The sequence below is a fragment of the Oncorhynchus tshawytscha genome, unplaced genomic scaffold (genome assembly GCF_018296145.1).
Source record: "Oncorhynchus tshawytscha isolate Ot180627B unplaced genomic scaffold, Otsh_v2.0 Un_contig_3682_pilon_pilon, whole genome shotgun sequence".
Lineage (NCBI taxonomy): Eukaryota > Metazoa > Chordata > Actinopteri > Salmoniformes > Salmonidae > Oncorhynchus > Oncorhynchus tshawytscha.
This window is the reverse complement of record NW_024609475.1, coordinates 127769-145874: the sequence shown is the minus strand read 5'-3', so window position 1 is coordinate 145874 and position 18106 is coordinate 127769. Positions and strand designations below refer to the sequence as shown.

Sequence of the window (18106 nt, the reverse complement as noted above, 5' to 3'; positions counted from 1 at the left end):
GGTCAATTAGCTGTAAATGGCAGATTAACACTAGGTAACACTGGCAGATTAGCACTAGGTAACACTGGCAGATTAGCTGTAAATGGCAGATTAACGCTAGGTAACACTGGCCAATTAGCTGTAAATGGCATATTAACACTGGCAGATTAACACTGGCAGATTAACACTAGGTAACACTGGCAGATTAACACTAGGTAACACTGGCAGATTAACACTAGGTAACACTGGCCAATTAGCTGTAAATGGCAGATTAACACTAGGTAACACTGGCAGATTAACGCTAGGTAACACTGGCCAATTAGCAGTAAATGGCAGATTAACACTAGGTAACACTGGCCAATTAGCTGTAAATGGCAGATTAACACTAGGTAACACTGGCAGATTAACGCTAGGTAACACTGGCCAATTAGCTGTAAATGGCAGATTAACACTAGGTAACACTGGCAGATTAACGCTAGGTAACACTGGCCAATTAGCTGTAAATGGCAGATTAACACTAGGTAACACTGGCAGATTAACGCTAGGTAACACTGGCCAATTAGCTGTAAATGGCAGATTAACACTAGGTAACACTGGCCAATTAGCTGTAAATGGCAGATTAACACTAGGTAACACTGGCAGATTAACGCTAGGTAACACTGGCCAATTAGCTGTAAATGGCAGATTAACACTAGGTAACACTGGCCAATTAGCTGTAAATGGCATATTAACGCTAGGTAACACTGGCAGATTAACACTAGGTAACACTGGCAGATTAACACTAGGTAACACTGGCCAATTAGCTGTAAATGGCATATTAACACTAGGTAACACTGGCAGATTAACGCTAGGTAACACTGGCCAATTAGCTGTAAATGGCAGATTAACACTAGGTAACACTGGCAGATTAACGCTAGGTAACACTGGCCAATTAGCTGTAAATGGCAGATTAACACTATAGGTAACACTGGCAGATTAACACTAGGTAACACTGGCAGATTAACACTATAGGTAACACTGGCAGATTAACACTATAGGTAACACTGGCAGATTAACACTATAGGTAACACTGGCAGATTAACACTATAGGTAACACTGGCAGATTAACACTATAGGTAACACTGGCAGATTAACACTATAGGTAACACTGGCAGATTAACGCTAGGTAACACTGGCCAATTAGCTGTAAATGGCATATTAACACTGGCAGATTAACACTGGCAGATTAACACTAGGTAACACTGGCTTAGGCCAATTCTGTAAATGGACGATGAAATGATGAAGAGATACATAATCTATATAGAATATTAAACTCCCGGTGACAGTGCTGCTCAGAGTTCTGGTTGAACAACGTACCTGCGGGAATGGCACTGGCCAATTAGCTGAGTTCTGGTTGAACAACGTACCTGCGGTAATGGCACTGGCCAATTAGCTGAGTTCTGGTTGAACAACGTACCTGCGGTAATGGCACTGGCAGTGAAGAACACAAAGTTGATGGGGACGACCTCCGTGGCGTCAAACATCTTCATGGCTTGATTAAGGAACCTGAGAACAGCGAAGGTTAAAGAGAGGCCTCTGAGGGCCATGTGAATGATATGACCCACACGGTGGACTCATCCATCAAACCACCGGAGCTTCATCCATCACACAGTGGATTCATCCATCATACTACTGGAGCATCATCCCATCACACAGTGGATTCATCCACCATACTACCGGAGCATCATCCCATCACACAGTGGATTCATCCACCATACTACTGGAGCATCATCCCATCACACAGTGGATTCATCCCATCACACAGTGGGTTCATCCATCATAATACCGTGGATTCATCCATCATACTACCGGAGCATCATCCCATCACACAGTGGATTCATCCATCATACTACCGGAGCATCATCCCATCACACAGTGGATTCATCCATCATAATACCGTGGATTCATCCACCATACTACCGGAGCATCATCCCATCACACAGTGGATTCATCCATCATACTACAGTGGATTCATCCCATAACACGGTGGATTCATCCATCATACTACCGGAGCATCATCCATCACACGGTGGATTCATCCATCATAACACTGGAGCATCATCCCATCACACGGTGGATTCATCCATCATACTACCGGAGCTTCATCCCATCACACAGTGGATTCATCCATCATACTACCGGAGCATCATCCCATCACACAGTGGATTCATCCATCATAATACCGTGGATTCATCCACCATACTACCGGAGCATCATCCCATCACACAGTGGATTCATCCATCATACTACCGGAGCATCATCCCATCACACGGTGGATTCATCCATCATACTACCGGAGCATCATCCATCACACGGTGGATTCATCCATCATACTACCGGAGCATCATCCCATCACACGGTGGATTCATCCATCATAACACTGGAGCTTCATCCCATCACACGGTGGATTCATCCATCATACTACCGGAGCATCATCCCATCACACGGTGGATTCATCCATCATACTACCGGAGCATCATCCCATCACAGTTCTGCTCTGACAAGGTCACAATGTCCAATACATTTTTACCCTTCACATTTTCTTCAATACTCTGTAGAAATTGAATCTGCTGTCAGGGGAAGTGGAGACACATTGGACTTACTTTATCTGGAAGGCACAGGAGGCCACCATGACCACCACCATGACGTAGAAGATGGGGTAGGTGAGCTGGAGATCTCCCTTTATGGACTCCGTGATCATCCCAGACACAGCTTTGACCGAGATCACCGTCAGGGAGGCTAAAACAACAGGGACAACGTGACTATTTCCTGGAGTAACTCATCCCATTCTGAAACGTGATAACCATGATCCCCCATAGAGTCTGTCAGAGTTCTTACCCAGCAGAGCCACCAGCAGCATCACTATGGTTATATGCTTGATATTCCTCCTCTTGTACAAATAGAGCAGGATAGAAAACACTACGACCTCTAGAAACTGGAGAGAGAGAGAAGGAGAGAGAGGGAAGGAGAGGGGAAGGAGATAAAAAAAACATTAACATTAATAATACTGAACTGGTTTCCATAGTCCATCTCAAAGCTTCACAGTGATTGACACAGCCCGGATATCTGATCGCAGTAACAGAGTCCTCAGCCAGCAGCACGGGTATCTGATCGGTATCAGTAACAGAGTCCTCAGCCAGCAGCACGGGTATCTGATCGCAGTAACAGAGTCCTCAGCCAGCAGCACGGGTATCTGATCGCAGTAACAGAGTCCTCAGCCAGCAGCACGGGTATCTGATCGCAGTAACAGAGTCCTCAGCCAGCAGCACGGGTATCTGATCGCAGTAACAGAGTCCTCAGCCAGCAGCACGGGTATCTGATCGCAGTAACAGAGTCCTCAGTCACAGAGTCCTCAGCCAGCAGCACGGGTTTCTGATCGCAGTAACAGAGTCCTCAGCTAGCAGCATGGGTATCTGATCGCAGTAACAGAGTCCTCAGTCACAGAGTCCTCAGCCAGCAGCACGGGTATCTGATCGCAGTAACAGAGTCCTCAGCCAGCAGCACGGGTATCTGATCGCAGTAACAGAGTCCTCAGCCAGCAGCCCGGGTATCTGATCGCAGTAACAGAGTCCTCAGCCAGCAGCACGGGTATCTGATCGCAGTAACAGAGTCCTCAGCCAGCAGCACGGGTATCTGATCGCAGTAACAGCAGCGAGCACATGGCTTATAGAGAAAAGCACAATTTAAATAACTTGTTTGAATGAGAATGAACCAAAACAGAGTCATCCTTGAGAGATCAATAAGTACTCCAGCATCCTGTGTGTGTTTTCAATAGTACTCTATACAGGGAATAGTTTAATAGTACTCTATATAGGGAATAGTTTACTCTACTATTAAACTATTCCCTATATAGAGTACTATTCCCTATATAGAGAATACTATTCCTATATAGAGAACTATTCCCTCTATATAGAGTACTATTAAACTATTCCCTATATACTCTATATAGGGAATAGTACTCTATATAGAGAATAGTACTCTATAGTACTCTATATAGGGTGCCATTTGGGACTCAGCTATAAACATCATCCGTCAGGACTGTCAGCGACTAACATGTTAAAATAGTCTCCCGTTCCATGGCTGTAGTCTGACACAACACATTTGTCACCTTCCTCCTTCCCGCCCTCCCTCCCTCCCTCCTTCCCGCCCTCCCTCCCTCCCTCCTTCCCGCCCCTCCCTCCCTCCCTCTTCCCGCCCTCCCTCCCTCCCTCCTTCTATATAGGGCCCTCCCTCCCTCCCTCCTTCCCGCCCTCCCTCTCCCCTTCCCTCCTCTCTCCTTCCCGCCCGCCCGCCCTCCTATCCCCTTCCCTCCTCTCTCCTTCCCGCCCGCCCGCCCCTCCCTCTCCCCTTCCCTCCTGTCTCCTTCCCGCCCGCCCCGCCCTCCCTTCCCTCCTCTCTCCTTCCCGCCCGCCCGCCCTCCCTCTCCCCTTTGCCCTCTCCCCTTCCCTCCTCTCCTCTCCCTCCCTCTCCTTCCTGCCCTCCCTCCCGCCCTCCCTCCTTCCCTCTCTCTCCCTCCTGTTCCAGTCTAAGTACATTGAGGTCTCGCTCAGTAAATAAGACAGATTCTGGAGCAGGATGTGATGAATATGGGTGTGACCTGATATACAAGACAGACAGGCAGCATTAACTCCACTGGGCGCTGTCTGGCTGGGCGACCACCTGATCATCTGGATGGCTTTAGAGTAGGTCCTCTAAAACCATGTCAGGGGAGTACATACCAGGTGTGGGTTAGTACATACCAGGTGTGGGTTAGGGTACATACCAGGAGTACATACCAGGTGTGGGTTACATACCAGGTGTGGGTTAGGGTACATACCAGGAGTACATACCAGGTGTGGGTTAGGGTACATACCAGGTGTGGGTTAGTACATACCAGGTGAGGTTAGGGTACATACCAGGAGTACATACCAGGTGTGGGTTAGGGGAGTACATACCAGGTGTGGGTTAGGGTACATACCAGGGGTACATACCAGGTGTGGGTAAGGGTACATACCAGGTGCAGGTTAGGGGTACATACCAGGTGTGGGTTAGGGTACTACCAGGTTACACATACCAGTGGTGCATACCAGGTGTGGGTTAGGGCACATACCAGGTGCAGGTTAGGGTACATACCAGGTGTGGGTTAGGGCACATACCAGGGTACATACCAGGTGTGGGTTAGGTGGGCGGTACATACCAGGGGTACATACCAGGGTGCGGGTTAGGGTACATACCAGGTGCGGGTTAGGGTACATACCAGGTGCGGGTTAGGGTACATACCAGGTGCAGGTTAGGGCACATACCAGGTGCAGGTTAGGGCACATACCAGGGGTACATACGAGGAGTGAGTTAGGGTACATACCAGGTAAATCAGGAACTGCCAGCTGACAGCGTATCTCTGGACCAGGTGGGCGGTGATGTGGGTGGAGGTGTGGGGGGCAAAGGTGACCAGGAGATAGGTTCCCACCACTGCTAGTGCACCACCTGTAGGTCAGGAAGAGATTCACACATCTGTTTAATCAGTACTGAGTATTAGACCATCCTATTCACCTGAGTATCATATGACACGGAGTAACTGATCAGTTTAATCAGTACTATGACACGGAGTAACTGATCAGTTTAATCAGTACTGAGCTATGACACGGAGTAACTGATCAGTTTAATCAGTACTATGACACGGAGTAACTGATCAGTTTAATCAGTACTATGACACGGAGTAACTGATCAGTTTAATCAGTACTATGACACGGAGTAACTGATCTGTTTAATCAGTACTATGACAGCGTAACTGATCAGTTTAATCAGTACTATGACACGGAGTAACTGATCTGTTTAGTCAGTACTATGACACGGAGTAACTGATCTGTTTCATCAGTACTATGACACGGAGTAACTGATCTGTTTCATCAGTACTGAGCTTCTGAGTTAATGTTTCATTTCCATCTCTAACTACACACACAATATTTACATAAGAGTCACTAGCCAGCTCCTCTCTCCTCCTCGACGTCAACCAGACATAATGTTTTGTAACGTGGGAACTCATACCTAAATCTGAACACTCTTGGTGGTTAGAGAGTTGGACTAGTAACCGAACGGTTACAAGATTGAAAATAAGGATTTGTTCTTATCTGACTTGCCTAGTTAAATAAAAAATAAAATCAAAGCCACAATGATTATGTCCTGAGGGGTTTGATTAGCGCTGTGTGTGTGTGTACAAACTTACCAACAACATCAGAGGCTCGTAGCGTCTCTTTAAGGAACACCACAGAGATGACCGCACTGGCTGAAGAGATGACATACATTAAGGAACACCACAGAGATGACTGACATTAAGGCACACCACAGAGATGACTGACATTAAGGAACACCACAGAGATGACTGACATTAAGGAACACCACAGAGATGACTGACATTAAGGCACACCACAGAGATGACTGACATTAAGGCACACCACAGAGATGACTGACATTAAGGCACACCACAGAGATGACTGACATTAAGGCACACCACAGAGATGACTGACATTAAGGCACACCACAGAGATGACTGACATTAAGGAACACCACAGAGATGACTGACATTAAGGAACACCACAGAGATGACTGACATTAAGGAACACCACAGAGATGACTGACATTAAGGAACACCACAGAGATGACAGACATTAAGATGACTGAACACCACAGAGATGACTGACATTAAGGAACACCACAGAGATGACCGCACTGGCTGAAAGAGATGACTGACATTAAGGAACACCACAGAGATGGCAGACATTAAGGCACACCACATAGATGGCAGACATTAAGGCACACCACATAGATGGCAGACATTAAGGCACACCACAGAGATGACAGACATTAAGGAACACCACAGAGATGACTGAAAGAGATGGCAGACATTAAGGAACACCACAGAGATGGCAGACATTAAGGAACACCACAGAGATGGCAGACATTAAGGAACACCACAGAGATGACAGACATTAAGGAACACCACAGAGATGACAGACATTAAGGAACACCACAGAGATGACAGACATTAAGGAACACCACAGAGATGACAGACATTAAGGAACACCACAGAGATGACAGACATTAAGGAACACCACAGAGATGACAGACATTAAGGAACACCACAGAGATGACAGACATTAAGGAACACCACAGAGATGACAGACATTAAGGAACACCACAGAGATGACAGACATTAAGGAACACCACAGAGATGACAGACATTAAGGAACACCACAGAGATGACTGACATTAAGGAACACCACAGAGATGACTGACATTAAGGAACACCACAGAGATGACAGACATTAAGGAACACCACAGAGATGACTGACATTAAGGAACACCACAGAGATGACAGACATTAAGGAACACCACAGAGATGACTGACATTAAGGAACACCACAGAGATGACTGACATTAAGGAACACCACAGAGATGACTGACATTAAGGAACACCACAGAGATGACTGACATTAAGGCACACCACAGAGATGACTGACATTAAGGCACACCACAGAGATGACTGACATTAAGGCACACCACAGAGATGACTGACATTAAGGCACACCACAGAGATGACTGACATTAAGGAACACCACAGAGATGACTGCGCTGGCTGAAAGACGAGAAAGACTGCCATTTTACATCTCCCATTTTCTTTACATAATAATGCCACGTGTGGTGTCTACCTTCATAGATTCAGTCACCTGGACACCATGTGACCTGCAGTATAGGAATATCCATCTATCATACCTGGTCCACACACCTACAGTCTCACATGTATAGGAGTCTTGTCGCTAATAATCAGAGAGGCTGAGAGAATCTCTCGTGTTGCAGATTCCTACAGAGTCTCTTCCTCTGTCTGTCCTTTGTTAGATTTAATAATGATCACAGTAATACTGTCACTCTCATTCTAACTCCCAGGAACTCAGAGGAAGGTGAACCCAATGGGTCTCAAAGCAAGGTGAAAGAAGGTGAACCCAATGGGTCTCAAAGCAAGGTGAAAGAAGGTGAACCCAATGGGTCTCAAAGCAAGGTGAAAGAAGGTGAACCCAATGGGTCTCAAAGCAAGGTGAAAGAAGGTTAACCAATTGGGTCTCAAAGCAAGGTGAAAGAAGGTGAACCAATTGGGTCTCAAAGCAAGGTGAAAGAAGGTGAACCCAATGGGTCTCAAAGCAAGGTGAAAGAAGGTGAACCCAATGGGTCTCAAAGCAAGGTGAAAGAAATGGGCAAGGTGAAAGAAGGTGAACCCAATGGGTCTCAAAGCAAGGTGAGGTGAAAGAAGGTGAACCCAATGGGTCTCAAAGCAAGGTGAAAGAAGGTGAACCCAATGGTCTCAAAGCAAGGTGAAAGAAGGTGAAAGAACCCAATGGGTCTCAAAGCAAGGTGAAAGAAGGTGAACCCAATGGGTCTCAAAGCAAGGTGAAAGAAGGTGAACCCAATGGTCTCAAAGCAAGGTGAAAGAAGGTGAACCCAATAGTCTCAAAGCAAGGTGAAAGAAGGTGAACCCAATGGTCTCAAAGCAAGGTGAAAGAAGGTGAACCCAATAGTCTCAAAGCAAGGTGAAAGAAGGTGAACCCAATGGGTCTCAAAGCAAGGTGAAAGAAGGTAAACCCAATGGGTCTCAAAGCAAGGTGAAAGAAGGTGAACCCAATAGACTCAAAGCCACCATTACAATCTTATCTATAGACTGACATTGTTGATGTGTGCCAGAGCTCATATCAACACATTACATGTGAAGTATGTCACACAATGAAACCATAACTATTGACTCATTGACGTTGATTTACTGATCAAATAGGAGATGTTGACTGGTTGATTGATCCTGACCACCAGGTGGCTGATAACATCCCATACAGAGAGCTCATCTCACGGTTAAGGTTTCCCTCTACCTTTGGGACAGGCTAGATCCATCTCCTGTAACCATAGCAACTCCTTATGAAGCCAGATTCAGGAGTCTCGCAAGAGAAGCTCTCGTGTCGCAGATTCCTACAGTCTCTTCCTCTGTCTGTCCTTGGTTAGATATACTAATAATAATATTAATATTTAGTAAATCATATATGGCAGCAGTAGTAGTGTAGTAATAATAGTAGTAGTAGCAGTAGTAATAATCGTAGTAGTAGTAGCAGTAGTAGTGTAGAAGTAATAATAGTAGTAGTAGCAGTAGTAGTGGTAGTAGTAGTAGTAATAATAGTAATAATAGTAGTAATAGCAGTAGTAGTGTAGTAGCAGTAGTAGTGGTAGTAGTAATAGTAACAGTGGTAGTAATATTACAGCCTCCATTCTAATACCACAGCCTCCATTCTAATACCACAGCCTCCATTCTAATACCACAGCCTCCATTCTAATACCACAGCCTCCATTCTAATACCACAGCCTCCATTCTAATACCACAGCCCCCAGTGACCCTGGGATCACTCCTCACTACTCATAAAGCACCCTGGGATCACTCCTCACTACTCATAAAGCTCCCTGGGATCACTCACTACTCATAAAGCTCCCTGGGATCACTCACTACTCATAGAGCACCCTGTGATCACTCCTCACAACTCATAAAGCTCCCTGGGATCACTCACTACTCATAGAGCACCCTGGGATCACTCACTACTCATAAAGCACCCTAGGGATCACTCACTACTCACCAAAGCACCCTAGGGATCACCCTGCACTCGCTACTCCTAAAGCACCCTGGGATCACTACGCTACTCCTAAAGCACCCTGGGATCACTACTCACTACTCCTAAAGCACCCTGGGATCACTACTCACTACTCCTAAAGCACCCTGGGATCACTACTCACTACTCCTAAAGCACCCTGGGATCACTACTCACTACTCCTAAAGCACCCTGGGATCACTACTCACTACTCCTAAAGCACCCTGGGATCACTACTCACTACTCCTAAAGCACCCTGGGATGACACTACTCAAAGCACCCTGGGATGACTCCACTACTAAAGCACCCTGGGATGACTACTCACTACTCCTAAAGCACCCTGGGATGACTACTCACTACTCCTAAAGCACCCTGGGATGACTCACTACTCCTAAAGCACCCTGGGATGACTACTCCTAAAGCACCCTGGGATGACTCACTCACTACTCACTAAAGCACCCTGGGATGACTCACTACTCATAAAGCACCCTGGGATGACTCACTACTCCTAAAGCACCCTGGGATGACTCACTCTCCTAAAGCACCCTGGGATGACTCACTACTCCTAAGCACCCTGGGATGACTCACTACTCCTAAAGCACCCTGGGATGACTCACTACTCCTAAAGCACCCTGGGATGACTCACTACTCCTAAAGCACCCTGGGATGACTCACTACTCCTAAAGCACCCTGGGATGACTCACTAAAAGCACCCTGGGATGACTCACTACTCCTAAAGCACCCTGGGATGACTCACTACTCCTAAAGCACCCTATGACTCCTAAAGCACCCTGGGATGACTCACTACTCCTAAAGCACCCTGGGATGACTCACTACTCCTAAAGCACCCTGGGATGACTCACTACTCCTAAAGCACCCTGGGATGACTCTACTCACACCCTACTCCTAAAGCACCCTGGGATGACTCACTACTCCTAAAGCACCCTGGGATGACTCACTACTCCTACACCCTGGGATGACTCACCTAAAGCACCCTGGGATGACTCACTACTCCTAAAGCACCCTGGGATGACTCACTACTCCTAAAGCACCCTGGGATGACTCACTACTCCTAAAGCACCCTGGGATGACTCACTACTCCTAAAGCACCCTGGGATGACTCACTACTCCTAAAGCACCCTGGGATGACTCACTACTCCTAAAGCACCCTGGGATGACTCACTACTCCTAAAGCACCCTGGGATGACTCACTACTCCTAAAGCACCCTGGGATGACTCACTACTCCTAAAGCACCCTGGGATGACTCACTACTCCTAAAGCACCCTGGGATCACTCACTACTCCTAAAGCACCCTGGGATCACTCACTACTCCTAAAGCACCCTGGGATCACTCACTACTCCTAAAGCACCCTGGGATCACTCACTACTCCTAAAGCACCCTGGGATCACTCACTACTCCTAAAGCACCCTGGGATCACTCACTACTCCTAAAGCACCCTGGGATCACTCACTACTCATAAACCACATGTAGAAGTTTCATAGTCCAAAATACTCTCAAAAAAGTAGAAAAATACTGTGATACGATATCTTGGCCATATTGCCCTAGCCTGGTCCCAGGTCTGTTTATGCTGCCAACCTTAAGAGTTGGCCAGACAGATCTGAGACCAGGCTAGGATAAAGGAGATCCTGCTCCTGAAGGTCAATATTTAACCTGCCATTAGAATGTTTACACTGAACATGTGACAGCTGCACCTGCCGGGGTAGAGAATGGCTTCACAGGGATTGGTGGATTACTGAACCAGCAAGCCACCCGATTGGCTAAAATGGGATGTGTCACCTGGAGGTATATTAGGGCGGCTCTCTAGACGCTGTATCATGATCCGAGGTCAGTTTTGTGTTTTTCCCCTTCTGATGGTTTAAGGTCAGGATAAGCTGATCCTAGACCTGTCCTTATACAGGTCTAGGGTCAGGATTGGGGAGGATAAGCTGATCCTAGACCTGTCCTTATACCAGTAAATTCTACCAGGAAAGTGGCAATTATAAGAGGGGTTTCATGTTGATGCTTAATGCAAGAAATTATATAAAATTGTCCATAAAATCTAGATAAATAAACAATAATACTAAAGAAAGGTCTGCGTCTTTACCTATGACTGAAACACAGCCCAGTGGTGCGATGAGGGAGGCCGGGGCGAAGCCGTAGGCTGCGAAGTTCCCCAGCTCCCCTAGTCCCATCAGACCCACGCCACTCCACCACAGCACTGACGTGTAGTAGGGCCTGGAGTCGCCGAGCTGGGACTGGCGCATGTGGGCGTATTTCTGACAGCGAGAGGACAGGGCACAGAGTCAAAGAACAGCACTTCATTCACATGTTCAGAGGAGCATTGGGAAAATACACAAATAATACAGTAGCTGACATAACATCAGGAAACACTAGTGTTGTATCTCATAGTACTGTACACAGCCTCCTAAAACACTAGTGTTGTATCTCATAGTACTGTACACGGCCTCCTAAAACACTAGTGTTGTATCTCATAGTACTGTACACGGCCTCCTAAAACACTAGTGTTGTATCTCATAGTACTGTACACGGCCTCCTAAAACACTAGTGTTGTATCTCATAGTACTGTACACGGCCTCCTAAAACACTAGTGTTGTATCTCATAGTACTGTACACGGCCCCTAAAACACTAGTGTTGTATCTCATAGTACTGTACACGGCCTCCTAAAACACTAGTGTTGTATCTCATAGTACTGTACACAGCCTAAAACACTAGTGTTGTTAGTGTTGTATCTCATAGTACTGTACACAGCCTAAAACACTAGTGTTGTATCTCATAGTACTGTACACAGCCTAAAACACTAGTGTTGTTAGTGTTGTATCTCATAGTACTGTACACAGCCTAAAACACTAGTGTTGTTAGTGTTGTATCTCATAGTACTGTACACAGCCTAAAACACTAGTGTTGTTAGTGTTGTCTCATAGTACTGTACACAGCCTAAAACACTAGTGTTGTATCTCATAGTACTGTACACAGCCTAAAACACTAGTGTTGTATCTCATAGTACTGTACACAGCCTAAAACACTAGTGTTGTATCTCATAGTACTGTACACGGCCTCCTAAAACACTAGTGTTGTATCTCATAGTACTGTACACAGCCTAAAACACTAGTGTTGTATCTCATAGTACTGTACACAGCCTAAAACACTAGTGTTGTATCTCATAGTACTGTACACAGCCTAAAACACTAGTGTTGTATCTCATAGTACTGTACACAGCCTAAAACACTAGTGTTGTATCTCATAGTACTGTACACGGCCTCCTAAAACACTAGTGTTGTATCTCATAGTACTGTACACAGCCTAAAACACTAGTGTTGCTAGTGTTGTATCTCATAGTACTGTACACGGCCTCCTAAAACAAACAGGCCCTTACCTGTATATTCAGAGAAATGCTGATGAGGAAGTTCCCACATATTGAAATGATGATTCCCAGGAGATACGTCTGAAAAACAACAGCAAAACAGATCAGAAGGAAACCTCTGAGTATCGTCCCGTGGAGAACGCCACTGGACGAGTGACCTCATCCCATAGAGAACGCCACTGGACGAGTGACCTCATCCCATAGAGAACGCCACTGGACGAGTGACCTCATCCCATAGAGAACGCCACTGGACGAGTGATGGAAGAGAGGAAAATGAGGCATTGAAAACTACCGTGGACTCCCTTAAAGACACCACAGAGAGGCTACGGTACGATGATAAAACAAACTACCGTGGACTCCCTTATTAAGACACCACAGAGAGGCTACGGTACGATGATAAAACAAACTACCGTGGACTCCCTAAGACACCACAGAGAGGCTACGGTACGATGATAAAACAAACTACCGTGGACTCCCTTATTAAGACACCACAGAGAGGCTACGGTACGATGATAAAACAAACTACCGTGGACTCCCTTAAAGACACCACAGAGAGGCTACGGTACGATGATAAAACAAACTACCGTGGACTCCCTTATTAAGACACCACAGAGAGGCTACGGTACGATTATAAAACAAACTACCGTGGACTCCCTAAGACACCACAGAGAAGCTACGGTACGATGATAAAACAATGAAAGCTGAATGACTTGATCTAAAGTATAGAAGAATGAAGAATAATATTGTTATGAAGGAGAATAAAGGAGAATAATATTGTCATGAAGGAGAATAAAGGAGAATAATATTGTTATGAAGGAGAATAAAGGAGAATAATATTGTCATGAAGGAGAATGGAAATGAAAACTATCAGTCAACGGAGGGAAAAGTCAAGACGTTCATGAAATGTAATCTCAAGATGACGGACGAACAGGTGGATACAATAGATTTTCAAAAAGTGGTTTCACTGTTTCAGTGGAAGAGGGGAGGGAAGGCCCCGTTCGATCGTAGCTGTGAGTGATAACTACCTCCTGCTGAACTAGTCCCCGCTGTGAGTGATAACCACCTCCTGCTGAACTAGTCCCCGCTGTGAGTGATAACTACCTCCTGCTGAACTAGTCCCCGCTGTGAGTGATAACTACCTCCTGCTGAACTAGTCCCCGCTGTGAGTGATAACTACCTCCTGCTGAACTAGTCCCCGCTGTGAGTGATAACTACCTCCTGCTGAACTAGTCCCCGCTGTGAGTGATAACTACCTCCTGCTGAACTAGTCCCCGCTGTGAGTGATAACCACCTCCTGCTGAACTAGTCCCCGCTGTGAGTGATAACCACCTCCTGCTGAACTAGTCCCCGCTGTGAGTGATAACCACCTCCTGCTGAACTAGTCCCCGCTGTGAGTGATAACTACCTCCTGCTGAACTAGTCCCCGCTGTGAGTGATAACTACCTCCTGCTGAACTAGTCCCCGCTGTGAGTGATAACCACCTCCTGCTGAACTAGTCCCCGCTGTGAGTGATAACTACCTCCTGCTGAACTAGTCCCCGCTGTGAGTGATAACTACCTCCTGCTGAACTAGTCCCCGCTGTGAGTGATAACTACCTCCTGCTGAACTAGTCCCTGAGACACATTAGCACACACAATTCATTTGTTTTTCACACAATTCATTTGTTTTTCACACAATTCATTTGTTTTTCACACAATTAATTTATTACATGGAAAGATTTTTTAAATTGTTTTTATTCATGCAAGTATGGAACCGTGGACTTCTGGGTAATCCAGAATGGGTATGATGAACTTATCCCTATTCTATTTAGGCAATATGGAACTTCGATAAAAGATGGAGTTGAATGCGTCTTTCTGCCCATAATTTCATTTTAAAGTCCTCAAATTTTGCTTTTTTGCCATCATTCTTTATATCATTGATCTCGGCTTCATAATATAGTTTAGTTACATTTCTCATTTTGCAGTAAGTCAGACAGACTTGTTAGCCACTTCCTTTTGTCCCGTCTCTTTCAACCAATACAGTTTCCTCATCTCCTCATCGATCCACGGAGCCTTAACAGTTCTAACAGTTCTAACAGTCAGTTTCCTCATCTCCTCATCGATCCACAGAGCCTTAACAGTTCTGAAGTCAGTTTCATGTTTATCAATCATTTGAAGAAGCATCTAAATTCCAAGTGCATTGATCTACCAAGAGTCACAGCTAAATCTTGTAGTCTCTTATACATTTTAGGCCCAGTTTGGAACTTTGTCCTTCCTCATTGATCCCTGCATCCAATGGGTAGCAGCTTAACAAAGTTCTATACAGTCATGTTTCAATACATGTGGATGATCTTGTTCATGGAGCCTGAACAGTTCTGACAGGTCAGTTTCCTGTTTATTAATCATTTGAACCAGATTACAGACACTGGTTACAGTGAGAAGCTTCCTGTTGAATTTCAATATTCAGGTCCCCTGAGAAAGTAGACCTCTGTTTACATCAGCACTATCAAGCATTTCACACATTATTTAGATACTGACTGTTAGCACTTGACCTACAGAAACACCCCACAATAAAAGGCTTTAGATCTGCCACATAACCTGCAACCACAACACATCAATAACACTTGACATTAGATCTTCTCTAAGCATTACAGGGAATATGGCTCTGAATTATACAGCAACACCTCCCCCATAAGCATTCCTGTCTCTTTATAGATGTTATATCCTTGTATGTATCATCAAATTAACTATCTAAGTGAGTCTAAGAAATGGCTAATGTATTAATGTTATTTGATGTTAGGAAGTTAGAGTTCATGAACCTTATTTGTAAAGCTACAGATAGCCCATATTACGATGTTCAGCACTTTTCCTGGGTAGCTGATCACAGATAGACATAACATGGAAAAGAGCAGACAAAGAAGAGAGAAATATATACATTCAGCTGTCCATTAAATCAATTGGTGTGTGTGTTTGAAGCACGGACCCATAGGCTTGGCTCTCTCATCCCTTACAGGCTTTTGGGAGGGAGGGTGGCATAAGCCTGAACCAGGGTGGCCAACAGCCACTGGCGTTACAGGCCAACGAGCCGGGCGTGGGGAGGGTGGCCAACGAGTGGGGAGGGTGGGTGGCCAACGAGCCCGAAGGGTGGCCAACGAGCCCGTTTCGTGGGGAGGGTGGCCAACGAGCCGGGCGTAGGGAGGGTGGCCAACGAGCCGGGCGTGGGGAGGGTGGCCAACGAGCCGGGCGTGGGGAGGGTGGCCAACGAGCCCGTCGTGGGGAGGGTGGCCAACGAGCCGGGCGTGGGGAGGGTGGCCAACGAGCCGGGCGTAGGGAGGGTGGCCAACGAGCCCGTCGTGGGGAGGGTGGCCAACGAGCCGGGCGTGGGGAGGGTGGCCAGCTTGGGGAGGGTGGCCAACGTTGGGCGTGGGGAGGGTGGCCAGCGAGCCCGTTGGGGAGGGTGGCCAAAGCCGGGCGTAGGGAGGGTGGCCAACGAGCCCGTATTCCAGGTCCCCTGTGGGGAGGGTGGCCAACAGCCGGGCGTAGGGAGGGTGGCCAACTGGGCGTTTACATCAGCCGGGCGTAACACTATCAACGAGCCCGTCGTTCCACATTATTTAGAGGGTGGCCAACGACCCGTGTGGGGAGGGTGGCCAACGAGCCCGTCGTGGGGAGGGTGGCCAACGAGCCCGTCGTGGGGAGGGTGGCCAACGAGCCCGTCGTGGGGAGGGTGGCCAACGAGCCCGTCGTGGGGAGGGTGGCCAACGAGCCCGTCGTGGGGAGGGTGGCCAACGAGCCCGTCGTGGGGAGGGTGGCCAACGAGCCCGTCGTGGGGAGGGTGGCCAACGAGCCCGTCGTGGGGAGGGTGGCCAACGAGCCCGTCGTGGGGAGGGTGGCCAACGAGCCCGTTGGGGAGGGTGGCCAACGAGCCCGTAGGCCATCCCCGTGGGGAGGGTGGCCAACGAAGGGTGGCCAACCTGCCCGTCGTGGGGACCACAACACATCAATGGCCAACACTTGACATTAGAGGGTCCAAAGCATTACGTAGGGAATATGGCCCGTCTGGGGAGGGTACCAACAGCCGGGCGTAGGGAGGGTGGCCTGTCCCGTCGTGGGGAGGGTGGCCAACGAGCCCGTCGAGGGTGGCCATTCGAGCCCGTCTATGGGGAGGTTATATCCAACGAGCCGGGCGTAGGGAGGGTGGCCAACGAGCCGGGCGTAGGGAGGGTATCCAACGATGGGGAGGGTGGCCAACGAACTATCTAGCCGGGCGTGGGGAGGGTGGCTAAGAAATGGCTAATGGGGAGGGTGGCCAATGTTATTTGATGTTAGGAAGGCCAAGAGCCGGGCGTCCAACGAGCCGGGCGTAGGGAGGGTGGCCAACGAGCCGGGCGTGGGGAGGGTGGCCAACGAGCCCGTCGTGGGGAGGGTGGCCAACGAGCCGGGCGTGGGGAGGGTGGCCAACGAGCCGGGCGTAGGGAGGGTGGCCAACGAGCCCGTCGTGGGGAGGGTGGCCAACGAGCCGGGCGTGGGGAGGGTGGCAACGAGCCGGGCGTGGGGAGGGTGGCCAACGAGCCCGGGCGTGGGGAGGGTGGCCAACGAGCCCGTCGTACTAGCCGGGCGTAGGGAGGGTGGCCAGAGCCCGTCGTGGGGAGGGTGGCCAACGAGCCCGGGGGGAGGGTGGCCAACGAGCCGGGCGTGGGAGGGTGGCCAACGAGCCGGGCGTAGGGAGGGTGGCCAACGAGCCGGGCGTAGGGAGGGTGGCCAACGAGCCGGGCGTAGGGAGGGTGGCCAACGGCCGGGCGTGGGGAGGGTGGCCAGAGCCCGTCGTGGGGAGGGTGGCCAACGAGCCCGTATGGGGAGGGTGGCCAACGAGCCCGTCGTGGGGAGGGTGGCCAACGAGCCCGTCGTGGGGAGGGTGGCCAACGAGCCCGTCGTGGGGAGGGTGGCCAACGAGCCCGTCGTGGGGAGGGTGGCCAACGAGCCCGTCGTGGGGAGGGTGGCCAACGAGCCCGTCGTGGGAGGGTGGCCAACGAGCCCGTCGTGGGGAGGGTGGCCAACGAGCCCGTCGTGGGAGG

The 18106-nt window shown here is 48.3% G+C and overlaps 1 protein-coding gene across 4 annotated transcripts in view; it reads right to left on the bottom strand.

The window, feature by feature from the left end:
- Nucleotides 1-18106, bottom strand: part of LOC112241099 (NIPA-like protein 2) — a 46683-nt gene that overhangs the window by 9861 nt on the left and 18716 nt on the right. For 3 of the 4 annotated variants that reach the window (XM_042315472.1, XM_042315471.1, XM_042315473.1), the window contains exons 2-8: nt 13066-13134; nt 11775-11946; nt 6221-6280; nt 5360-5481; nt 2857-2953; nt 2622-2757; nt 1436-1524 (exon numbers count right to left, since the gene is read on the bottom strand). In XM_042315472.1, coding sequence (XP_042171406.1) covers nt 1436-1524; nt 2622-2757; nt 2857-2953; nt 5360-5481; nt 6221-6280; nt 11775-11946; nt 13066-13134 — 745 coding nt within the window. Of the gene's footprint in view, nt 1-1385; nt 1525-2621; nt 2758-2856; nt 2954-5359; nt 5482-6220; nt 6281-11774; nt 11947-13065; nt 13135-18106 lie in introns of all 4 variants that reach the window. The other variant, XR_006082230.1, reaches the window with a different exon arrangement.